Genomic DNA, 27,655 nt, shown 5'->3' with positions numbered 1-27,655 from the left:
ACATAATACTGACGATGAGGAGCGATGGCGTGTTCTGTACATAATACTGACGATGAGGAGCGACGGTGTGTTCTGTACATAATACTGACGATGAGGAGCGATGGCGTGTTCTGTACATAATACTGACGATGAGGAGCGATGGCGTGTTCTGTACATAATACTGACGATGAGGAGCGATGGCGTGTTCTGTACATAATACTGACGATGAGGAGCTATGGTGTGTTCTGTACATAATACTGACGATGAGGAGCGACGGTGTGTTCTGTACATAATATTGACGACGAGGAGCGACGGTGTGTTCTGTACATAATACTGACGATGAGGAGCGACGGTGTGTTCTGTACATAATACTGACGATGAGGAGCGACGGTGTGTTCTGTACATAATACTGACGACGAGGAGCGACGGTGTGTTCTGTACATAATGCTGATGAGGAGCGATGGTGTGTTTTGTACATAATACTGACGATGAGGAGCGATGGTGTGTTCTGTACATAATACTGACGATGAGGAGCGACGGTGTGTTCTGTACATAATACTGACGATGAGGAGCTATGGTGTGTTCTGTACATAATACTGACGATGAGGAGCGACGGTGTGTTCTGTACATAATACTGACGATGAGGAGAAATGGTGTGTTCTGTACACAATACTGACGACGAGGAGCGACGGTGTGTTCTGTACATAATACTGACGATGAGGAGTGATGGTGTGTTCTGTACATAATACTGACGATGAGGAGCGATGGTGTGTTCTGTACATAATACTGACGATGAGGAGTGATGGTGTGTTCTGTACATAATACTGACGATGAGGAGCGATGGTGTGTTCTGTACGCAATACTGACGACGAGGAGCGACGGTGTGTTCTGTACATAACACTGACGATGAGGAGCAATGGTGTGTTCTGTACACAATACTGACGACGAGGAGCGACGGTGTGTTCTGTACATAATACTGACGATGAGGAGTGATGGTGTGTTTTGTACATAATACTGAGGATGAGGAGCTATGGTGTGTTCTGTACATAATACTGACGATGAGGAGCGATGGTGTGTTCTGTACATAATACTGATGATGAGGAGCGATGGCGTGTTCTGTACATAATACTGACGATGAGGAGCTATGCTGTGTTCTGTACATAATACTGACAATGAGGAGCGACGGTGTGTTCTGTACATAATACTGACGATGAGGAGCAATGGTGTGTTCTGTACACAATACTGACGACGAGGAGCGACGGTGTGTTCTGTACATAATACTGAGGATGAGGAGCTATGGTGTGTTCTGTACATAATACTGACGATGAGGAGCGATGGTGTGTTCTGTACATAATACTGACGATGAGAAGCGATGGCGTGTTCTGTACATAATACTGACGATGAGGAGCTATGGTGTGTTCTGTACATAATACTGACGATGAGGAGCGATGGTGTGTTCTGTACATAATACTGACGATGAGGAGTGATGGCGTGTTCTGTACATAATATTGACGATGAGGAGCTATGGTGTGTTCTGTACATAATACTGACGATGAGGAGCTATGGTGTATTCTGTACACAATACTGACGACGAGGAGCGACGGTGTGTTCTGTACATAATACTGACGATGAGGAGTGATGATGTGTTCTGTGCATAATATTGACGATGAGGAGCGATGGTGTGTTCTGTACATAATACTGACGATGAGGAGTGATGGTGTGTTCTGTACATAATACTGACGATGAGGAGCAATGGTGTGTTCTGTACACAATACTGACGACGAGGAGCGACGGTGTGTTCTGTACATAATACAGACGATGAGGAGCAATGGTGTGTTCTGTACACAATACTGACGACGAGGAGCGACGGTGTGTTCTGTACATAATACTGACGATGAGGAGTGATGGTGTGTTCTGTACATAATACTGAGGATGAGGAGCTATGGTGTGTTCTGTACATAATACTGATGATGAGGAGCTATGGTGTGTTCTGTACATAATACTGACGATGAGGAGCGACGGTGTGTTCTGTACATAATACTGACGATGAGGAGCGATGGTGTTTTCTGTACATAATACTGACGATGAGGAGCGACGGTGTGTTCTGTACATAATACTGACGATGAGGAGCAATGGTGTGTTCTGTACACAATACTGACGACGAGGAGCGACGGTGTGTTCTGTACATAATACTGACGATGAGGAGCTATGGTGTGTTCTGTACACAATACTGACGACGAGGAGCGACGGTGTGTTCTGTACATAATACTGACGATGAGGAGTGATGGTGTGTTCTGTACACAATACTGACGACGAGGAGCGACGGTGTGTTCTGTACATAATACTGACGATGAGGAGTGATGGTGTGTTCTGTACATAATACTGACGATGAGGAGCGATGGTGTGTTCTGTACATAATACTGACGATGAGGAGTGATGGTGTGTTCTGTACACAATACTGACGACGAGGAGCGACGGTGTGTTCTGTACATAATACTGACGATGAGGAGTGATGGTGTGTTCTGTACATAATACTGACGATGAGGAGCAATGGTGTGTTCTGTACATAATACTGACGATGAGGAGCAATGGTGTGTTCTGTACATAATACTGACGATGAGGAGCTATGGTGTGTTCTGTACACAATACTGACGACGAGGAGCGACGGTGTGTTCTGTACATAATACTGACGATGAGGAGTGATGGTGTGTTCTGTACACAATACTGACGACGAGGAGCGACGGTGTGTTCTGTACATAATACTGACGATGAGGAGTGATGGTGTGTTCTGTACATAATACTGACGATGAGGAGCAATGGTGTGTTCTGTACATAATACTGACGATGAGGAGCAATGGTGTGTTCTGTACACAATACTGACGACGAGGAGCGACGGTGTGTTCTGTACATAATACTGACGATGAGGAGTGATGGTGTGTTCTGTACATAATACTGAGGATGAGGAGCTATGGTGTGTTCTGTACATAATACTGACGATGAGGAGCTATGGTGTGTTCTGTACATAATACTGACGATGAGGAGCGACGGTGTGTTCTGTACATAATACTGACGATGAGGAGCAATGGTGTGTTCTGTACATAATACTGACGATGAGGAGCAATGGTGTGTTCTGTACACAATACTGACGACGAGGAGCGACGGTGTGTTCTGTACATAATACTGACGATGAGGAGCTATGGTGTGTTCTGTACATAATACTGACGATGAGGAGCAATGCTGTGTTCTGTACACAATACTGACGACGAGGAGCGACGGTGTGTTCTGTACATAATACTGACGATGAGGAGCTATGGTGTGTTCTGTACACAATACTGACGACGAGGAGCGACGGTGTGTTCTGTACTTAATACTGACGATGAGGAGTGATGGTGTGTTCTGTACATAATACTGACGATGAGGAGCGATGGTGTGTTCTGTACATAATACTGACGATGAGGAGTGATGGTGTGTTCTGTACATAATACTGACGATGAGGAGCAATGGTGTGTTCTGTACACAATACTGACGACGAGGAGCAATGGTGTGTTCTGTACACAATACTGACGACGAGGAGCGACGGTGTGTTCTGTACATAATACTGACGATGAGGAGCAATGGTGTGTTCTGTACACAATACTGACGACGAGGAGCGACGGTGTGTTCTGTACATAATACTGACGATGAGGAGTGATGGTGTGTTCTGTACATAATACTGAGGATGAGGAGCTATGGTGTGTTCTGTACGTGATACTGACGATGAGGAGCGATGGTGTGTTCTGTACATAATACTGACGATGAGGAGCGATGGCATGTTCTGTACATAATACTGACGATGAGGAGCTATGGTGTGTTCTGTACATAATACTGACGATGAGGAGCGACGGTGTGTTCTGTACATAATACTGACGATGAGGAGCGATGGCGTGTTCTGTACATAATACTAACGATGAGGAGCGATGGCGTGTTCTGTACATAATACTGACGATGAGGAGCTATGGTGTGTTCTGTACATAATACTGACGATGAGGAGCGATGGCGTGTTCTGTACATAATACTGACGATGAGGAGCTATGGTGTGTTCTGTACATAATACTGACGATGAGGAGCGATGGCGTGTTCTGTACATAATACTGACGATGAGGAGCGATGGCGTGTTCTGTACATAATACTGACGATGAGGAGCGATGGTGTGTTCTGTACATAATACTGACGATGAGGAGTGATGGTGTGTTCTGTACATAATACTGACGATGAGGAGCAATGGTGTGTTCTGTACACAATACTGACGACGAGGAGCGACGGTGTGTTCTGTACATAATACTGACGATGAGGAGCGATGGTGTGTTCTGTGCATAATACTGAGGATGAGGAGCGACGGTGTGTTCTGTACATAATACTGAGGATGAGGAGCGACGGTGTGTTCTGTACATAATACTGACGATGAGGAGCGATGGTGTGTTCTGTACATAATGCTGACGATGAGGAGCGATGGTGTGTTCTGTACACAATACTGACGACGAGGAGCGACGGTGTGGTCTGTACATAATACTGACGATGAGGAGCGATGGTGTGTTCCGTACATAATACTGACGATGAGGAGCTATGGTGTGTTTTCTACATAATACTGACGATGAGGAGCGATGGTGTGTTCTGTACATAATACTGACGATGAGGAGCGATGGTGTGTTTTCTACATAATACTGACAATGAGGAGCGATGGTGTGTTTTCTACATAACACTGACGATGAGGAGCGACGGTGTGTTCTGTACATAATACTGACGATGAGGAGCGATGGCGTGTTCCGTACATAATACTGACGATGAGGAGCTATGGTGTGTTCTGTACATAATACCGACGATGAGGAGCGTTGGTGTGTTCTGTACATAATACTGACGATGAGGAGCGATGGTGTGTTTTCTACATAATACTGACGATGAGGAGCGATGGTGTGTTCTGTACATAATACTGACGATGAGGAGCGATGGTGTGTTCTGTACATAATACTGACGATGAGGAGCGACGGTGTGTTTGTACATCATACTGACGATGAGGAGCGATGGTGTGTTCTGTACATAATACTGACGATGAGGAGCGATGGTGTGTTTTCTACATAGTACTGACGATGAGGAGCGATAGTGTGTTCTGTACATAATACTGACGATGAGGAGCGATGGTGTGTTCTGTACATAATACTGACGATGAGGAGTTATGGTGTGTTTTCTACATAATACTGACGATGAGGAGCGACGGTGTGTTCTGTACATAATACTGACGATGAGGAGCGATGGTGTGTTCTGTACATAATACTGACGATGAGGAGCGATGGTGTGTTTTCTACATAATACTGACGATGAGGAGCGATGGTGTGTTCTGTACATAATACTGACGATGAGGAGCGACGGTGTGTTCTGTACATAATACTGACGATGAGGAGCGATGGTGTGTTCTGTACATAATACTGACGATGAGGAGCGATGGTGTGTTTTCTACATAATACTGACGATGAGGAGCGATGGTGTGTTCTGTACATAATACTGATGATGAGGAGCGATGGTGTGTTCTGTACATAATACTGACGCTGAGGAGCGACGGTGTGTTCTGTACATAATACTGACGATGAGGAGCGATGGTGTGTTCTGTACATAATACTGACGATGAGGAGCGATGGTGTGTTTTCTACATAATACTGACGATGAGGAGCGATGGTGTGTTCTGTACATAATACTGACGATGAGGAGCGATGGTGTGTTCTGTACATAATACTGACGATGAGGAGTGATGGTGTGTTTTCTACATAATACTGACGATGAGGAGCGACGGTGTGTTCTGTACATAATACTGACGATGAGGAGCGATGGTGTGTTCTGTACATAATACTGACGATGAGGAGCGATGGTGTGTTTTCTACATAATACTGACGATGAGGAGCGATGGTGTGTTCTGTACATAATACTGACGATGAGGAGCAACGGTGTGTTCTGTACATAATACTGACGATGAGGAGCGATGGTGTGTTCTGTACATAATACTGACGATGAGGAGCGATGGTGTGTTTTCTACATAATACTGACGATGAGGAGCGATGGTGTGTTCTGTACATAATGCTGATGATGAGGAGTGATGGTGTGTTCTGTACATAATACTGAAGATGAGGAGCGATGGTGTGTTTTGTACTTAATACTGACGATGAGGAGCGATGGTGTGTTCTGTACATAATACTGACGATGAGGAGCGATGGTGTGTTTTCTACATAATGCTGACGATGAGGAGCGATGGTGTGTTTTCTACATAATACTGACGATGAGGAGCGATGGTGTGTTCTGTACATAATACTGACAATGAGGAGCGATGGTGTGTTTTCTACATAATACTGACGATGAGGAGCGATGGTGTGTTCTGTACATAATACTGACGATGAGGAGCGATGGTGTGTTCTGTACATAATACTGAAGATGAGGAGCGATGGTGTGTTTTGTACTTAATACTGACGATGAGGAGCGATGGTGTGTTCTGTACATAATACTGACGATGAGGAGCGATGGTGTGTTCTGTACATAATACTGACGATGAGGAGCGATGGTGTGTTTTCTACATAATACTGACGATGAGGAGCGATGGTGTGTTCTGTACATAATACTGACGATGAGGAGCGATGGTGTGTTCTGTACATAATACTGACGATGAGGAGCGATGGTGTGTTCTGTACATAATACTGACGATGAGGAGCACTGTGTGTTCTGTACATAATACTGACGATGAGGAGCGATGGTGTGTTTTCTACATAATATTGAGGATGAGGAGCGACGGTGTGTTCTGTACATAATACTGACGATGAGGAGCGATGGTGTGTTCTGTACATAATACTGACGATGAGGAGCGATGGTGTGTTCTGTACATAATACTGAGGATGAGGAGCGAAGGTGTGTTTTCTACATAATACTGACGATGAGGAGCGACAGGGGTGGACATATTGCCTGTGCAGCAGGTGCAGCTGCACAGGGACCCAGAGGGGGAGGGGGCCCATCATCGGAAAGTTTATCATTATGCCTCCTGTGTTAGCCAGCAGGTGGCAGCACTACAGAACTGCATCACAACATTCTGCTCTGTGGGGCCTCTCTATATCACTGGAGGCTGTCAGAGCAGAATGAGAGGGAAAGAGAGGGATAGTAGAGAAAGCATGTGCAGAGCCAGTCAGGACAAGAAGAGAGAGCCCCGGTTACAGTCCTCTCCATTCTGTGCAGTGTCCTCCTCCTCTCTGTATATACCTGGTTATGGCTTCTGTGCAGCTTGTGTTGTGAGGCCTCTGCTGCTCCAGAGACTGGGTGAGATGCACCTGTATATCTATTAGTTTGTATACTGTATATGTATAAGCTGTGTACATTTATAATGTGTAGTTTTCTCTGGGTAAAGGATTGTGGCTCTGTATCTGCATTCCTGTCTATGTATGATTGTGGTTTTACAGGACGATTTTATGCTGTCGTTTTTTGTACCCGGCGGACAGAGTTTGAGCGCTATGAGGACCCGTTCACATGATGTTTTTCATCCATGTTTAGCAAGTATGTTTGGAAAGCACTGAATGTACATGCTAAATATGTCACTAGCCTTGTATTGCCAGATGGAGGCCGGAATAGAGTTATTATTTGTCCTCCATCTGGCCAATAAGCAAAACACACCAAACAGGTTTAGAACAGTGCAGTAGGCGACTTTATATCACCGCGCAGTATCCTGTAAGAGAGCCCAAGTGATAACCACAATACCCTATAGATAACAGACGCCCCCCATTAATCCTCCGTGTCTGGAAGCTCCAGTGATGTCCGTGCTCATATACGGAGCTCCCCATGGTACCTGAGAAGACACCAATACTTTTTTCAATACTAAACATTGCGTATAGTGGATTTTTTTTTCTAAATAGTTAATTTGACCATTAAAGGGAACCTGCCATGTGATTCATGCTGACCAGACCACGGGCGGCATGAATCAGAGCCCGACTGTGTGATTGCAGTCAGGTATATTTTTTTATGAAACAATGTTGAGTTTCAGAGAGAACAAAGCTTAGAGGCCGTCTTCTCCCCACACTGCTCTAGATGACAGATCTTTCATGTGTGTACCTGTCAATCAACTGGATTTGTTCTGGGAGAAGCCAGCCGGACATGGCAGCGGATAACTCTAATCTATTTTATGGTCACCGGTCAGTTCTGTAATAACCCCGACATTTTATTTCATTGTCAGCGTTGTATAACCTAATGTAAGTCCCCTGCCCCTAGTAATATACTAAGCAGCCGCTGTCTTCTGCTCTTCCCAGTGCCGATCCAATTGTCCATCTTGTGACCGTGACTTCTGATTGACCGGAAGTCAGGGGTAATGGTCACAAACTCTCAATGCAAGTCTATCAGACTCGTTTTGGCTCTCCATTGAAAAGTTACATCCAGCTCACCCAGCAAACACTGGAACAATCTGGCAGGTCACAGCCTGCAGAAGATCATGGCCAGCGGCGGTGCATTTGCACAGCTGCAAAGCAGAACAGTACAGCTCTTTCATCTTTATAGTGTATATGTTCTGTACATAATACTGACGATGAGGAGCGATGGTGTGTTCTGTACATAATACTGACGATGAGGAGCGATGGTGTGTTTTCTACATAATACTGACGATGAGGAGCGATGGTGTGTTCTGTACATAATACTGACGATGAGGAGCGATGGTGTGTTCTGTACATAATACTGACGATGAGGAGCGATGGTGTGTTCTGTACATAATACTGACGATGAGGAGCGATGGTGTGTTCTGTACTTAATACTGACGATGAGGAGCGATGGTGTGTTCTATACATAATGCTGACGATGAGGAGCGACGGTATGTTTTATACATAATACTGACGATGAGGAGCAATGTTGTGTTCTGTACATAATACTGAGGATGAGGAGCGACGGTGTGTTCTGTACATAATACTGAGGATGAGGAGCGACGGTGTGTTCTGTACATAATACTGAGGATGAGGAGCGACGGTGTGTTCTATACATAATGCTGACGATGAGGAACGATGGTGTGTTCTCTACATAATGCTGACGATGAGGAGCGATGGTGTGTTCTGTACATAATACTGAGGATGAGGAACGATAGTGTGTTCTGTACATTATACTGACGATGAGGAGCGATGGTGTGTTCTGTACATAATACTGACGATGAGGAGCGATAGTGTGTTCTGTACATTATACTGACGATGAGGAGCGATGGTGTGTTCTGTACATAATACTGAGGATGAGGAGCGACGGTGTGTTCTGTACATAATACTGACGATGAGGAGCGACGGTGTGTTCTGTACATAATACTGACGATGAGGAGCGACGGTGTGTTCTGTACATAATACTGATGATGAGGAGTGATGGTGTGTTCTGTACATAATACTGAGGATGAGGAACGATAGTGTGTTCTGTACATTATACTGACGATGAGGAGCGACGGTGTGTTCTGTACATAATACTGACGATGAGGAGTGATGGTGTGTTCTGTACATAATACTGACGATGAGGAACGATAGTGTGTTCTGTACATTATACTGACGATGAGGAGTGATGGTGTGTTCTGTACATAATACTGAGGATGAGGAACGATAGTGTGTTCTGTACATTATACTGACGATGAGGAGCGATGGTGTGTTCTGTACATAATATTGACGATGAGGAGCGATGGTGTGTTCTGTACATAATACTGACGACGAGGAGCGATGGTGTGTTCTGTACATAATACTGACGATGAGGAGCGATGGTGTGTTCTGTACATAATGCTGACGATGAGGAGCGACGGTGTGTTCTGTACATAATGCTGACGATGAGCGACGGTGTGTTCTGTACATAATACTGACGATGAGGAGTGATGGTGTGTTCTGTACATAATACTGAGGATGAGGAGCGACGGTGTGTTCTGTACATAATACTGACGATGAGGAGCGACGGTGTGTTCTGTACATAATACTGACGATGAGGAGCGATGGTGTGTTCTGTACATAATACTGACGATGAGGAGCGACGGTGTGTTCTGTACATAATGCTGATGAGGAGCGACGGTGTGTTCTGTACATAATACTGATGATGAGGAGCGATGGTGTGTTCTGTACTCGATACTGACGATGAGGAGCGACGGTGTGTTCTGTACATAATACTGACGATGAGGAGCGAAGGTGTGTTCTGTACATAATACTGATGATGAGGAGCGATGGTGTGTTCTGTACTTAATACTGACGATGAGGAGCGATGGTGTGTTCTATACATAATGCTGACGATGAGGAGCGACGGTATGTTTTATACATAATACTGACGATGAGGAGCGATGTTGTGTTCTGTACATAATACTGACGATGAGGAGCGACGGTGTGTTCTGTGCATAATACTGACGATGAGGAGCGACGGTGTGTTCTGTGCATAATACTGAGGATGAGGAGCGACGGTGTGTTCTATACATAATGCTGACGATGAGGAGCGATGTTGTGTTCTGTACATAATACTGAGGATGAGGAGCGACGGTGTGTTCTGTGCATAATACTGAGGATGAGGAGCGATGATGTGTACTCTACATAATACTGACGATGAGGAACGATGATGTGTTCTCTACATAATACTGACGATGAGGAACGATGATGTGTTCTCTACATAATACTGACGATGAGGAACGATGATGTGTTCTCTACATAATGCTGGCGATGAGGAACGATGGTGTGTTCTCTACATAATGCTGACGATGAGGAGCGACGGTGTGTTCTGTACATAATCCTGATGATGAGGAGCGATGGTGTGTTCTGTACATAATACTGACGATGAGGAGCGATGGTGTGTTCTGTACATAATGCTGACGATGAGGAACGATGGTGTGTTCTGTACATAATACTGACGATCAGGAGTGATGGTGTGTTCTGTACATAATACTGACGATGAGGAGCGATGCTGTGTTCTGTACATAATACTGACAATGAGGAACGATGGTGTGTTCTCTACATAATGCTGACGATGAGGAGCGACGGTGTGTTCTGTACATAATACTGACGATGAGGAACGATGGTGTGTTCTGTACATAATACTGACGATGAGGAGTGATGGTGTGTTCTGTACATAATACTGACGATGAGGAGCGATGGTGTGTTCTGTACATAATACTGACGATGAGGAGCGATGGTGTGTTCTCTACATAATGCTGATGAGGAGCGATGGTGTGTTCTGTACATAATACTGACGATGAGGAGCGATGGTGTGTTCTGTACATAATACTGACGATGAGGAGCGACGGTGTGTTCTGTACATAATGCTGATGAGGAACGATGGTGTGTTCTGTACATAATACTGACGATGAGGAGTGATGGTGTGTTCTGTACATAATACTGACGATGAGGAGCGATGGTGTGTTCTGTACATAATACTGACGATGAGGAGCGATGGTGTGTTCTCTACATAATGCTGATGAGGAGCGATGGTGTGTTCTGTACATAATACTGACGATGAGGAGCGATGGTGTGTTCTGTACATAATACTGACGATGAGGAGCGATGGTGTGTTCTCTACATAATGCTGATGAGGAGCGATGGTGTGTTCTGTACATAATGCTGATGAGGAACGATGGTGTGTTCTCTACATAATGCTGACGATGAGGAGCGACGGTGTGTTCTGTACATAATACTGACGATGAGGAGCGATGGTGTGTTCTGTACATAATACTGACGATGAGGAGCGACGGTGTGTTCTGTACATAATGCTGATGAGGAGCGACGGTGTGTTCTGTACATAATGCTGATGAGGAACGATGGTGTGTTCTGTACATAATGCTGATGAGGAACGATGGTGTGTTCTCTACATAATGCTGACGATGAGGAGCGACGGTGTGTTCTGTACATAAACCAAGCATTAGAACCTTTTACATTCTGTGTAACCCACAGGGCCCTGGTTTATATTACGTGAATGAAAACGGGACGAGACTCTCCAATTACATGTTCTCCACCGGATCGGGAAGTTCCTTTGCTTATGGAGTTATGGACAGCGGATACCGTAAGGATCTGACCCCTGAAGAGGCGTATGACCTGGGCCGCAGAGCCATCAGTTATGCTGCACACCGTGATAATTATTCCGGAGGGGTAGTGAACAGTAAGTACCTCTGCTACTGTCTGCAGATATAAAGCCATGGCTCATATATAAATAGGCATGTACACTCAATATGTACGTTTTTTCCCATTTTATTACTTCTCTTTACAATATTTTTCTAGCTCCACTAGTGTACATGACAGGAATTCAAGACCCCTTTTCTAGTGACCGTGGGGGGTCCCAGCGATCATAAATTTATCACCTGCCTTATGTTTTAGAGGTTTTTGTATGGGCCACCCCCTTTTAAGCTTCAGCCCTTTTTGATACACCTAAAAGAACATCCTCTCCAGATCTCCTGCCTAAGGCCACGTGCACACGTTCAGTATTTGGTCAGTATTGTACATCAGTATTTGTAAGCCAAAACCAGGAGAGGAACAATCAGAGGAAAAGTATAATAAACACGTCACCACCACTGTATTTATCACCCACTCCTGGTTTTGGCTTACAAAAACTGAGGTAAAATACTGACCAAATACTGTGAATGTGGCCTAAGAGAAAGTTTCAGATGAAGGATCTGAGCTTCCCTCACCAGACTAAAGACATTGCTGATATTACAATTTTGTTGTAGACCTATTCACCAATTAGGCATTTATTCAGTTAGACAGTACAGCGTCGGTGCGGATGAAGCTCTGCCCATTAGTCGGTGCAGCGTCAGTGCGGATGAAGCTCTGCCCATTAGTCGGTGCAGCAGAGATGCGGATGAAGCTCTGCCCATTAGTCGGTGCAGCAGAGATGCGGATGAAGCTCTGCCCATTAGTCGGTGCAGCAGAGATGCGGATGAAGCTCTGCCCATTAGTCGGTGCAGCAGAGATGTGGATGAAGCTCTGTCCATTAGTCGGTGCAGCAGAGGTGCAGATGAAGCTCGGTCCATTAGTCGGTGCAGCAGAGGTCCAGATGAAGCTCTGTCCATTAGTCTGTGCAGCAGAGATGCGGATGAAGCTCGGTCCATTAGTCGGTGCAGCAGAGGTGCAGATGAAGCTCTGTCCATTAGTCTGTGCAGCAGAGATGCGGATGAAGCTCGGTCCATTAGTCTGTGCAGCAGAGGTGCAGATGAAGCTCTGTCCATTAGTCTGTGCAGCAGAGATGCGGATGAAGCTCGGTCCATTAGTCTGTGCAGCAGAGGTGCAGATGAAGCTCTGTCCATTAGTCTGTGCAGCAGAGATGCGGATGAAGCTCGGTCCATTAGTCGGTGCAGCAGAGGTGCAGATGAAGCTCTGTCCATTAGTCTGTGCAGCAGAGATGCGGATGAAGCTCGGTCCATTAGTCGGTGCAGCAGAGATGCGGATGAAGCTCTGCCCATTAGTCGGTGCAGCAGAGGTGCAGATGAAGCTCTGTCCATTAGTCTGTGCAGCAGAGATGCGGATGAAGCTCGGTCCATTAGTCGGTGCAGCAGAGATGCGGATGAAGCTCTGCCCATTAGTTGGTGCAGCAGAGATGTGGATGAAGCTCTGCCCATTAGTCGGTGCAGAAGTGGTGTGGATGAAGCTCTGCCCATTAGTCGGTGCAGCAGAGATGCGGATGAAGCTCGGTCCATTAGTCTGTGCAGCAGAGGTGCAGATGAAGCTCTGTCCATTAGTCTGTGCAGCAGAGATGCGGATGAAGCTCGGTCCATTAGTCGGTGCAGCAGAGGTGCAGATGAAGCTCTGTCCATTAGTCTGTGCAGCAGAGATGCGGATGAAGCTCGGTCCATTAGTCGGTGCAGCAGAGATGCGGATGAAGCTCTGCCCATTAGTCGGTGCAGCAGAGGTGCAGATGAAGCTCTGTCCATTAGTCTGTGCAGCAGAGATGCGGATGAAGCTCGGTCCATTAGTCGGTGCAGCAGAGATGCGGATGAAGCTCTGCCCATTAGTTGGTGCAGCAGAGATGTGGATGAAGCTCTGCCCATTAGTCGGTGCAGAAGTGGTGTGGATGAAGCTCTGCCCATTAGTCGGTGCAGAAGTGGTGTGGATGAAGCTCTGCCCATTAGTTGGTGCAGCAGAGGTGCAGATAAAGCTCTGTCCATTAGTCTGTGCAGCAGAGATGCGGATGAAGCTCTGCCCATTAGTTGGTGCAGCAGAGATGTGGATGAAGCTCTGCCCATTAGTCGGTGCAGAAGTGGTGCAGATGAAGCTCTGCCCATTAGTCGGTGCAGCAGAGATGCGGATAACGCTCTGCCCATTAGTCGGTGCAGATGAAGTTCTGCCCATTAGTCGGTGCAGCAGAGATGCGGATGAAGCTCTGCCCATTAGTCGGTGCAGAACAGGTGCAGATGAAGTTCTGCCCATTAGTCGGTGCAGCAGAGATGCGGATGAAGCTCGGTCCAATTGTCGGTGCAGCAGAGATGTGGATGAAGCTCTGCCCATTAGTCGGTGCAGAAGTGGTGCAGATGAAGCTCTGCCCATTAGTCGGTGCAGCAGAGATCTGGATGAAGCTCTGCCCATTAGTTGGTGTAGCAGAGGTGCAGATGAAGCTCTGCTCATTAGTCTGTGCAGAAGAGGTGCAGATGAAGTTCTGCCCATTAGTCGATGCAGCAGAGATGCGGATGAAGCTCGGTCCATTAGTCGGTGCAGAAGTGGTGCAGATGAAGCTCTGCCCATTAGTCGGTGCAGCAGAGGTGTGGATGAAGCTCTGCCCATTAGTCGGTGCAGAAGTGGTGCGGATGAAGCTCTGCCCATTAGTCGGTGCAGAATTGGTGTGGATGAATCTCTGCTCATTAGTCAGTGCAGCGGCGGTGTGGATGAAGCTCTGCCCATTAGTTGGTGCAGCGACGGTGTGGATGAAGCTCTGCCCATTAGTTGGTGCAGCGACGGTGTGGATGAAGCTCTGCCCATTAGTCGGTGCAGAAGTGGTGCGGATGAAGCTCTGCCCATTAGTCGGTGCAGAATTGGTGTGAATGAAGCTCTGCTCATTAGTCAGTGCAGCGGCGGTGTGGATGAAGCTCTGCTCATTAGTCGGTGCAGCGGTGGTGAGGATGAAGCTCTGCCCATTAGTCGGTGCAGAAGAGATACGGATGAAGCTCTGCCCATTAGTCAGTGCAGCACCGGTGTAGATGAAGCTCTGCCCATTAGTCGGTGCAGCACCGGTGTGGATGAAGCTCTGCCCATTAGTCGGTGCAGCGACGGTGTGGATGAAGCTCTGCCCATTAGTCGGTGCAGCGGTGGTGTGGATGAAGCTCTGCCCATTAGTCGGTGCAGCGGTGGTGAGGATGAAGCTCTGCCCATTAGTCGGTGCAGAATTTGTGTGGATGAAGCTCTGCCCATTAGTCGGTGCAGTAGAGGTGAAGATGAAGCTCGGCCCATTAGTCGGTGCAGCAGAGGTGCGGATGAAGCTCTGCCCGTTAGTCGGTGCAGCGGCGGTGTGGATGAAGCTCTGCCCGTTAGTCGGTGCAGCAGAAGTGCGGATGAAGCTCTGCCCGTTAGTCGGTGCAGCGGCAGTGAGGATAAAGCTCTGCCCTTTAGTCGGTGTAGCAGAGATGCGGATGAAGCTCTGCCCATTAGTCGGTGCAGCAGAGATGCGGATGAATCTCTGCCCATTAGTCGGTACAGCGGCAGTGTGGATGAAGCTCTGCCCATTAGTCGGTGCAGCGACGGTGTGGATGAAGCTCTGCTCATTAGTCGGTGCAGCGGTGGTGAGGATGAAGCTCTGCCCATTAGTCGGTGCAGAAGAGATGCGGATGAAGCTCTGTCCATTAGTCGGTGCAGCATCGGTGTGGATGAAGCTCTGCCCATTAGTCGGTGCAGCGACGGTGTGGATGAAGCTCTGCCCATTAGTCGGTGCAGCGGTGGTGTGGATGAAGCTCTGCCCATTAGTCGGTGCAGCGGTGGTGAGGATAAAGCTCTGCCCGTTAGTCGGTGCAGCAGAGGTGCGGATGAAGGTCTGCCCGTTAGTCGGTGCAGCGGCAGTGAGGATAAAGCTCTGCCCTTTAGTTGGTGTAGCAGAGATGCGGATGAAGCTCTGCCCATTAGTCGGTGCAGCAGAGATGCGGATGAAGCTCTGCCCATTAGTCAGTACAGCGGCAGTGTGGATGAAGCTCTGCCCATTAGTCGGTGCAGCGACGGTGTGGATGAAGCTCTGCCCATTAGTCGGTGCAGCGGTGGTGTGGATGAAGCTCTGCCATTAGTCGGTGCAGCCGTGGTGTGGATGAAGCTCTGCCCATTAGTCGGTGCATAAGTGGTGAGGATGAAGCTCTGCTCATTAGTCGGTGCAGAATTGGTGTGGATGAAGCTCTGCTCATTAGTCAGTGCAGCGGCGCTGTGGATGAAGCTCTGCTCATTAGTCGGTGCAGCGACGGTGTGGATGAAGCTCTGCCCATTAGTCGGTGCAGCGACGGTGTGGATGAAGCTCTGCCCATTAGTCGGTGCAGCGACGGTGTGGATGAAGCTCTGCCCATTAGTCGGTGTAGCGACGGTGTGGTTGAAGCTCTGCCCATTAGTCGGTGCATAAGTGGTGAGGATGAAGCTCTGCTCATTAGTCGGTGCAGAATTGGTGTGGATGAAGCTCTGCTTATTAGTCGGTGCAGAATTGGTGTGGATGAAGCTCTGCTCATTAGTCAGTGCAGCGGCGGTGTGGATGAAGCTCTGCTCATTAGTCAGTGCAGCGGTGGTGAGGATGAAGGTCTGCCCATTAGTCGGTGCAGAACTGGTGCGGATGAAGCTCTGCCCATTAGTCGGTGCGGCGGTGGTGTGGATGAAGCTCTGCCCATTAGTCGGTGCATAAGTGGTGAGGATGAAGCTCTGCTCATTAGTCGGTGCAGAATTGGTGTGGATGAAGCTCTGCTCATTAGTCAGTGCAGCGGCGGTGTGGATGAAGCTCTGCTCATTAGTCAGTGCAGCGACGGTGTGGATGAAGCTCTGCTTATTAGTCGGTGCAGCGACGGTGTGGATGAAGCTCTGCCCATTAGTCGGTGCAGCGACGGTGTGGATGAAGCTCTGCCCATTAGTCGGTGCAGCGACGGTGTGGATGAAGCTCTGCCCATTAGTCGGTGCTGCGACGGTGTGGTTGAAGCTCTGCCCATTAGTCGGTGCATAAGTGGTGAGGATGAAGCTCTGCTCATTAGTCGGTGCAGAATTGGTGTGGATGAAGCTCTGCTCATTAGTCAGTGCAGCGGCGGTGTGGATGAAGCTCTGCTCATTAGTCAGTGCAGCGACGGTGTGGATGAAGCTCTGCTCATTAGTCAGTGCAGCGGTGGTGAGGATGAAGGTCTGCCCATTAGTCGGTGCAGAACTGGTGAGGATGAAGCTCTGCCCATTAGTCGGTGCAGCGGTGGTGAGGATGAAGGTCTGCCCACTAGCATTGGGTCAATGGCTGCACGATTGTGAAACAAAATTGCATTGCAAAAGGCCATCACAAAGGAAGGCGTTTCTGCTGCACCGTTTCAATATACTCTTAAAGGGATTTTCTTCTCTTCATTTACTGTTAAATGTTTGTGCTAATCATCCACTATCCATGGAACTTACTGACTGCGGGGGGTCCAGCTATTGTGACCCCCATCGATTCTGAGAATGCTGTGCTTGGATATTTCCGTCAATCTCATAGATAATGAATGGAGCAGAGGTGCGCACACTCGACCTCCACTACATTCAGTCCTCACACTTAAGAGCCACTGTCATGGGATCAATGGGGTCTTACTTACCAGAGGAATCCACCCCCTCGCTCCAGTGCTGCCGCTCTTATGGTCTCAGTCGAAACAGAAGTGATGACTTCACAGCCACCTTTGACCTTCCCGCTGAGGCCACCAATTGGCTGCAGGATCAGGTGACTGGTGTTTGAGATGCCTGTCTGCCCGGCGGTGACCATCAGAGTGCCAGCGTTGGAGCAGACCGGTAAGTGTGGCTTCTTTACAAGCCAGGCTTCCCCCTCTGTTAACTTGATATAGAGAAGAAACCCTCGACATGACACCAACTAAAAGTCTGACTGGTCTGTGTCCCCTCAGTGTACCACATGAAGGAGGACGGATGGGTGAAAGTCGGGCAGTACGATGTCAGCGACCTGCTCTACGAGTACAAGGAGGAGAAGAAGTAACCGGAGAGACTGAGCCCAGAGACGATGACTCCATCACCGTCTCCAACATTTCTCCATTCAAACCTGCGATTATTATTCCCTGAAAGTAAAGAACCTTTTCTAACATTTTACTTGTTTTATTACTTTTTATGTCTGATCCATTATTATTACATTTCTAACAATACATTAAAACATAAAATGAAGCAAATAGGAAGATAAAGGTTTTCATGGCAAAAGTACAGAATTGACAAAGGTGCAGGTAGGTGAACCTCATTAGTGAGATATCTGGCTGCCATTTTCACGAGGGGTACAATTGTATCCGGTCTAGACAATGCTCTGTGAGCTAAACATCCCGGCTGCAGACTGATACAAGGGAACAAACCAGCAGGAACTTGTGTGACGCTCACAGAGCATCGACTCCACGTCTCGGCTGAGGGCAGGATTAGCGATGGACAGGTGTCTCATTCACTGACAGCAAGAACATCTGCACCAGGTTTAATGTGTGAACACGGCAAATACTTCAGCAAAACAGAAGTAATAGGTCACGGCGAAAGTTTAGGGTTACACAGCCAAAGCAGAGGCCTAAGACTGTAATGTCTCACTGCTAAAAACTGCAACAAATGAGCAGCAACCAGCAGTGGCCTCATGTTCATTCCTCTGTGTCTCCGTTCTCCCTGTGGAAAGTGCTGTGCTGCTTGTTCCAGAGTCTCCAGTAGACGCCCTCCCGGGCCAGTAACTGTTCGTGTCTGCCGGACTCTCGGATCTGTCCTCCTTCCAGAACCAGGATGTGGTCGGCTTTCTCCACGACGTTCAGGCGGTGGGATATCAGCAGTACGGTACGTTTGTTTGGGTTGTCATAAACGGTGCTTTGTATCTGGGCAGAAAAGTCACATCACAGAATTATATAAAAACAGTCCGCGCCTCCTCACAGCGAAACACATGGGTGAAAATCTGCTGTGCAACAGCAAACAAAGATGGAGCAGCACCGGAGGGCACCAGGATGTGTGCGATTCCCACACCGATCTATTATGTATATGGGAGTAACCATTACATAATCGCTGATCAGTGCTCCTTCCAGTTATTTGGTGCAATTTTGTAGGTTAATTCTCTCATTCTTACTAAATCTGGCAATTTATGGAGGGAAAACAGAAATCCTGATTTATGACACACTCTGTACACGGGTATAACACGCAATGTCCAATGGATGGAGCATATCGTATGGCGCGATGCTCTGCAGCACATCTGGAGGAACGCTGTGAGTTTTGCCAGCATTATCCTATCGGTTCACTCACCTTGAGTTCGCTTTCAGTGTCCAGTGAGCTGCTGACGTCATCCAGTATAAGGACCCGGGGATTCCTGACCAGGGCCCGCGCTAGGGCCACTCTCTGCTTCTGACCCCCAGACAAAAGTGCGCCTTTTTGTCCAGCACCTAAAATACAGCATATGACTATTATCTCTACACACGAGTCATACATTTACTGCTGCGAGTTTTCAAGACTGGCCTTCAGAGTGTGCGACCCACGAGGCCGCACAGAGCACATCAGCCACACGGAGCACATCAGCCACACGGAGCAATTCAGTCGCACGGAGCAATTCAGTCGCACGGAGCAATTCAGTCGCACGGAGCAATTCAGTCGCACGGAGCAATTCAGTCGCACGGAGCAATTCAGTCGCACGGAGCAATTCAGTCGCACGGAGCACATCAGCCACACGGAGCACATAAGCCACACGGAGCACATAAGCCACACGGAGCACATCAGCCACACGGAGCAATTCAGTCGCACAGAGCACATCAGTCGCACAGAGCACATCAGCCACACAGAGCACATCAGCCACACGGAGCACATCAGTCGCACGGAGCAATTCAGTCGCACAGAGCACATCAGTCGCACGGAGCAATTCAGTCGCACAGAGCACATCAGTCGCACGGAGCAATTCAGTCGCACAGAGCACATCAGCCACACGGAGCACATCAGCCGCACAGAGCACATCAGCCACACGGAGCACATCAGCCGCACGGAGCACATCAGCCACACGGAGCACATCAGCCGCACAGAGCAATTCAGTCACACGGAGCACATCAGCCACACGGAGCACATCAGCCGCACAAAGCAATTTAGTCGCACAGAGCACATCAGCCATACGGAGCACATCAGCCACACGGAGCACATCAGCCGCACGGAGCACATCAGCCGCCCAGATCACATCAGCCGCCCAGATCACATCAGCCGCACAGAGCAGATCAGCCGCAGAGAGCACATCAGCCACACGGAGCACATCAGCCACACGAAGCACATCAGCCGCACAGAGCAATTCAGCCACACGGAGCACATCAGCCGCACAAAGCAATTCAGTCGCACAGAGCACATCAGCCATACGGAGCACATCAGCCGCACAGAGCACATCAGCCACACGGAGCACATCAGCCGCACAGATCACATCAGCCGCCCAGATCACATCAGCCGCACAGAGCACATCATCTGCACAGAGCAGATCAGCTGCAGAGAGCACATCAGTCGCACGGAGGACATCTGCCACACAGAGCACATTAGCCGCACACAGCAGGGAGCACATCAGCCGCAGAGAGCACATCAGCCGCAGAGAGCACATCAGCCGCAGAGAGCACATCAGCCGCAGAGAGCACATCAGCCGCAGAGAGCACATCAGCCGCAGAGAGCACATCAGCCGCAGAGAGCACATCAGCCGCACAGAGCACATTAGCCGCACAGAGCACATCAGTCGCAGAGAGCACATCAGTCGCACGGAGCACCTCAGCCGCACAGAGCACATTAGCTGCACACAGCACAGAGCATATCAGCCGCAGAAAGCACATCAGCCGCACGGAGCACATCAGCCACACGGAGCACATCATCCGCACAGAGCACATCAGCCATACGGAGCACATCAGCCATACGGAGCACATCAGCCGCACGGAGCACATCAGCCACACGGAGCACATCAGCCACACGGAGCACATCAGCCACACAGAGCACATCAGCCGCACGGAGCACATCAGCCGCACAGAGCACATCATTCGCACAGAGCACATCATCTGCACAGAGCAGATCAGCCACACGGAGCACATTAGCTGCACACAGCACAGAGCATATCAGCCGCAGAGAGCACATCAGTCGCACGGAGCACCTCAGCCGCACAGAGCACATTAGCTGCACACAGCACGGAGCATATCAGCCGCAGAGAGCACATCAGCCACACGGAGCACATCTGCCGCACAGAGCACATTAGCCGCACACAGCACGGAGCACATCAGCCGCACAGAGCACATCAGCCGCAGAGAGCACATCAGCCAAACGGAGCACATCAGCCGCACAGAGCACATTAGCCGCACACAGCACGGAGCCCATCAGCCGCACACAGCATGGAGCCCATCAGCCGCACACAGCACAGAGCACATTAGCTGCACACAGCACAGAGCATATCAGCCGCAGAGAGCACATCAGTCGCACGGAGCACATCAGCCGCACAGAGCACATTAGCTGCACACAGCACAGAGCCCATCAGCCGCACACAGCATGGAGCCCATCAGCCGCACACAGCACAGAGCACATTAGCTGCACACAGCACAGAGCATATCAGCCGCAGAGAGCACATCTGCCGCACAGAGCACATTAGCCGCACACAGCACGGAGCACATCAGCCGCACAGAGCACATCAGCCGCAGAGAGCACATCAGCCGCAGAGAGCACATCAGCCACACGGAGCACATCAGCCGCACAGAGCACATTAGAAGCACACAGCACGGAGCACATCAGCCGCACAGAGCACATCAGCCGCAGAGAGCACATCAGCCACACGGAGCACATCAGCCGCACAGAGCACATTAGCCCCACACAGCACAGAGCACATCAGCCGCAGAGAGCACATCAGCCGCAGAGAGCACATCAGCCACACGGAGCACATCAGCCACACAGAGCACATCAGCCGCACAGAGCACATCATCCGCACAGAGCACATCATCTGCACAGAGCACATCAGCCACACGGAGCACATCATCCGCACAGAGCACATCATCTGCACAGAACACGGAGCATATCAGCCGCAGAGAGCACATCCGCCACACGGAGCACATCTGCCGCACAGAGCACATCAGCCGCACGGAGCACCTCAGCCGCACAGAGCACATTAGCTGCACACAGCACGGAGCATATCAGCCGCAGAGAGCACATCAGCCACACGGAGCACATCTGCCGCACAGAGCACATTAGCCGCACACAGCACGGAGCACAACAGCCGCACAGAGCACATCAGCCGCAAAGAGCACATCAGCCGCACAGAGCACATTAGCCGCAGAGAGCACATTAGCTGCACACAGCACAGAGCATATCAGCCGCAGAGAGCACATCTGCCGCACAGAGCACATTAGCCGCACACAGCACAGAGCACATCAGCCGCACAGAGCACATCAGCCGCAGAGAGCACATCAGCCACACGGAGCACATCAGCCGCAGAGAGCACATCAGCCACACGGAGCACCTCAGCCGCACAGAGCACATTAGCTGCACACAGCACGGAGCATATCAGCCGCAGAGAGCACATCAGCCACACGGAGCACATCTGCCGCACAGAGCACATTAGCCGCACACAGCACGGAGCACAACAGCCGCACAGAGCACATCAGCCGCAAAGAGCACATCAGCCGCACAGAGCACATTAGCCGCAGAGAGCACATTAGCTGCACACAGCACAGAGCATATCAGCCGCAGAGAGCACATCTGCCGTACAGAGCACATTAGCCGCACACAGCCCAGATCACATCAGCCGCACAGAGCAGATCAGCCGCAGAGAGCACATCAGCCACACGGAGCACATCAGCCACACGAAGCACATCAGCCGCACAGAGCAATTCAGCCACACGGAGCACATCAGCCGCACAAAGCAATTCAGTCGCACAGAGCACATCAGCCATACGGAGCACATCAGCCGCACAGAGCACATCAGCCACACGGAGCACATCAGCCGCACAGAGCACATCAGCCGCCCAGATCACATCAGCCGCCCAGATCACATCAGCCGCACAGAGCACATCATCTGCACAGAGCAGATCAGCTGCAGAGAGCACATCAGTCGCACGGAGGACATCTGCCACACAGAGCACATTAGCCGCACACAGCAGGGAGCACATCAGCCGCACAGAGCACATCAGCCGCAGAGAGCACATCAGCCGCAGAGAGCACATCAGCCGCAGAGAGCACATCAGCCGCAGAGAGCACATTAGCCGCACAGAGCACATTAGCCGCACAGAGCACATCAGTCGCAGAGAGCACATCAGTCGCACGGAGCACCTCAGCCGCACAGAGCACATTAGCTGCACACAGCACAGAGCATATCAGCCGCAGAAAGCACATCAGCCGCACGGAGCACATCAGCCACACGGAGCACATCATCCGCACAGAGCACATCAGCCATACGGAGCACATCAGCCATACGGAGCACATCAGCCGCACGGAGCACATCAGCCGCACGGAGCACATCAGCCGCACAGAGCAATTCAGTCGCACAAAGCACATCAGCCACACGGAGCACATCAGCCACACGGAGCACATCAGCCACACAGAGCACATCAGCCGCACGGAGCACATCAGCCGCACAGAGCACATCAGCCGCACAGAGCACATCATTCGCACAGAGCACATCATCTGCACAGAGCAGATCAGCCACACGGAGCACATTAGCTGCACACAGCACAGAGCATATCAGCCGCAGAGAGCACATCAGTCGCACGGAGCACCTCAGCCGCACAGAGCACATTAGCTGCACACAGCACGGAGCATATCAGCCGCAGAGAGCACATCAGCCACACGGAGCACATCTGCCGCACAGAGCACATTAGCCGCACACAGCACGGAGCACATCAGCCGCACAGAGCACATCAGCCGCAGAGAGCACATCAGCCAAACGGAGCACATCAGCCGCACAGAGCACATTAGCCGCACACAGCACATCAGCCGCAGAGAGCACATCAGTCGCACGGAGCACATCAGCCGCACAGAGCACATTAGCTGCACACAGCACAGAGCCCATCAGCCGCACACAGCATGGAGCCCATCAGCCGCACACAGCACAGAGCACATTAGCTGCACACAGCACAGAGCATATCAGCCGCAGAGAGCACATCTGCCGCACAGAGCACATTAGCCGCACACAGCACGGAGCACATCAGCCGCACAGAGCACATCAGCCGCAGAGAGCACATCAGCCGCAGAGAGCACATCAGCCACACGGAGCACATCAGCCGCACAGAGCACATTAGAAGCACACAGCACGGAGCACATCAGCCGCACAGAGCACATCAGCCGCAGAGAGCACATCAGCCACACGGAGCACATCAGCCGCACAGAGCACATTAGCCCCACACAGCACAGAGCACATCAGCCGCAGAGAGCACATCAGCCGCAGAGAGCACATCAGCCACACGGAGCACATCAGCCACACAGAGCACATCAGCCGCACAGAGCACATCATCCGCACAGAGCACATCATCTGCACAGAGCACATCAGCCACACGGAGCACATCATCCGCACAGAGCACATCATCTGCACAGAACACGGAGCATATCAGCCGCAGAGAGCACATCCGCCACACGGAGCACATCTGCCGCACAGAGCACATCAGCCGCACGGAGCACCTCAGCCGCACAGAGCACATTAGCTGCACACAGCACGGAGCATATCAGCCGCAGAGAGCACATCAGCCACACGGAGCACATCTGCCGCACAGAGCACATTAGCCGCACACAGCACGGAGCACAACAGCCGCACAGAGCACATCAGCCGCAAAGAGCACATCAGCCGCACAGAGCACATTAGCCGCAGAGAGCACATTAGCTGCACACAGCACAGAGCATATCAGCCGCAGAGAGCACATCTGCCGCACAGAGCACATTAGCCGCACACAGCACAGAGCACATCAGCCGCACAGAGCACATCAGCCGCAGAGAGCACATCAGCCACACGGAGCACATCAGCCGCAGAGAGCACATCAGCCACACGGAGCACCTCAGCCGCACAGAGCACATTAGCTGCACACAGCACGGAGCATATCAGCCGCAGAGAGCACATCAGCCACACGGAGCACATCTGCCGCACAGAGCACATTAGCCGCACACAGCACGGAGCACAACAGCCGCACAGAGCACATCAGCCGCAAAGAGCACATCAGCCGCACAGAGCACATTAGCCGCAGAGAGCACATTAGCTGCACACAGCACAGAGCATATCAGCCGCAGAGAGCACATCTGCCGCACAGAGCACATTAGCCGCACACAGCACAGAGCACATCAGCCGCACAGAGCACATCAGCCGCAGAGAGCACATCAGCCACACGGAGCACATCAGCCGCACAGAGCACATTAGCCGCACACAGCATGGAGCACATCAGCCGCACAGAGCACATCAGCCGCACAGAGCACATTAGCCGCAGAGAGCACATTAGCTGCACACAGCACAGAGCATATCAGCCGCAGAGAGCACATCTGCCGCACAGAGCACATTAGCCGCACACAGCACGGAGTACATCAGCCGCACAGAGCACATCAGCCGCAGAGAGCACATCAGCCACACGGAGCACATCAGCCGCACAGAGCACATTAGCCGCACACAGCACGGAGAACATCAGCCGCACAGAGCACATCAGCCGCAGAGAGCACATCAGCCACACTGAGCCCATCAGCCACACAGAGCACATCAGCCGCACAGAGCACATCATCCGCACAGAGCACATCATCTGCACAGAGCACATCAGCCACACGGAGCACATCAGCCGCACAGAGCACATTAGCCGCACACAGCACGGAGCACAACAGCCGCACAGAGCACATCAGCCGCAGAGAGCACATCAGCCACACGGAGCACATCAGCCGCACAGAGCACATTAGCCGCACACAGCACATCAGCCGCACAGAGCACATCAGTCGCAGAGAGCACATCAGTCACACGGAGCACCTCAGCCGCACAGAGCAGATCAGCCACACGGAGCACATCATCCGCACAGAGCACATTAGCTGCACACAGCACAGAGCATATCAGCCACAGAGAGCACATCCGCCACACTGAGCCCATCAGCCACACAGAGCACATCAGCCGCACAGAGCACATCATCCGCACAGAGCACATCATCTGCACAGAGCACATCAGCCACACGGAGCACATCAGCCGCACAGAGCACATTAGCCGCACACAGCACGGAGCACAACAGCCGCACAGAGCACATCAGCCGCAGAGAGCACATCAGCCGCAGAGAGCACATCAGCCACACGGAGCACATCAGCCGCACAGAGCACATTAGCCGCACACAGCACATCAGCCGCACAGAGCACATCAGTCGCAGAGAGCACATCAGTCACACGGAGCACCTCAGCCGCACAGAGCAGATCAGCCACACGGAGCACATCATCCGCACAGAGCACATTAGCTGCACACAGCACAGAGCATATCAGCCACAGAGAGCACATCTGCCGCACAGAGCACATTAGCCGCACACAACACGGAGCACATCAGCCGCACAGAGCACATCAGCCGCACACAACACGGAGCACATCAGCCGCACAGAGCACATCAGCCGCAGAGAGCACATCAGCCGCAGAGAGCACATCAGCCACACGGAGCACATCAGCCGCACACAACACGGAGCACATCTGCCGCACAGAGCACATTAGCCGCACACAACACAGAGCACAACACAGAGCACATCAGCCGCACAGAGCACATCAGCCGCAGAGAGCACATCAGCCGCAGAGAGCACATCAGCCACACGGAGCACATCAGCCGCACAGAGCACATTAGCCGCACACAGCACGGAGCACATCAGCCGCACAGAGCATATCAGCCGCAGAGAGCACATCAGCCACACGGAGCACATCAGCCGCACAGAGCACATTAGCCGCACACAGCATGGAGCACATCAGCCGCACGGAGCACATCAGCCGCACAGAGCATATCAGCGGCAGAGAGCACATCAGCCACACGGAGCACATCATCCGAACAGAGTACATCATCCGCACAGAGCACATCAGCCACACAGAGCACATCAGCCGCACAGAGCACATCAGCCGCACGGAGCACCTCAGCCGCACAGAGCACATCAGCCACACGGAGCACATCATCTGCACAGAGCACATCAGCTACATGGAGCACATCAGCCACACGGAGCACATCATCCGCACGGAGCACCTCAGCCACACAGAGCACATTTCGCCGCACACAGCACGGAGCACATTAGCCGTACAGAGCACATTAGCCGCACACAGCACGGAGCACATTAGCCGCACAGAGCACATCAGCTGCACGGAGCACATCATCCGCACAGAGCACATCAGCTGCACGGAGCGCACCAGGCGCACAGAGAACATCAGACGCACAGAGGACATCATCCGCTCCTTTGTGACCACCATGCATTGTATTGCACACTTCATAGCGGTATTATTATTATAGCTCTGATATTAGTTGGCTTTCTGTACGGAGCAGTTTCGGTCACTGCTGGTATCTGAGCACTGTATGGGGGATTATACACTGTATATCTCCTGCACTGTACAGAATATTACTCCAGCAATGCATG

The 27,655-nt window shown here is 50.6% G+C and overlaps 2 protein-coding genes across 9 annotated transcripts in view; one reads left to right on the top strand and one right to left on the bottom strand.

The window, feature by feature from the left end:
• Positions 1 to 18,207, top strand: part of PSMB8 (proteasome 20S subunit beta 8) — a 22,706-nt gene extending 4,499 nt beyond the window's left edge. The window contains exons 5-6 of the mRNA XM_073641923.1: positions 11,901 to 12,105; positions 18,014 to 18,207. Coding sequence (XP_073498024.1) covers positions 11,901 to 12,105; positions 18,014 to 18,102 — 294 coding nt within the window. The 3' untranslated portion in view covers positions 18,103 to 18,207. The remainder of the gene's footprint in view (positions 1 to 11,900; positions 12,106 to 18,013) is intronic.
• Positions 18,198 to 27,655, bottom strand: part of TAP1 (transporter 1, ATP binding cassette subfamily B member) — a 26,226-nt gene continuing 16,768 nt past the window's right edge. For all 8 annotated transcript variants that reach the window (XM_073641916.1, XM_073641917.1, XM_073641920.1 and 5 more), the window contains 2 exons: positions 19,374 to 19,510; positions 18,198 to 18,955 (listed from right to left, as the gene is read on the bottom strand). In XM_073641916.1, coding sequence (XP_073498017.1) covers positions 18,731 to 18,955; positions 19,374 to 19,510 — 362 coding nt within the window. In that variant the 3' untranslated portion in view covers positions 18,198 to 18,730. The remainder of the gene's footprint in view (positions 18,956 to 19,373; positions 19,511 to 27,655) is intronic.

Source organism: Phyllobates terribilis, unplaced genomic scaffold, assembly GCF_046119375.1.
Source record: "Phyllobates terribilis strain yellow unplaced genomic scaffold, ASM4611937v1 Scaffold_7__3_contigs__length_470593459, whole genome shotgun sequence".
Taxonomy (NCBI): Eukaryota; Metazoa; Chordata; class Amphibia; order Anura; family Dendrobatidae; genus Phyllobates; species Phyllobates terribilis.
This window is presented reverse-complemented; position numbering and strand designations above follow the sequence as displayed.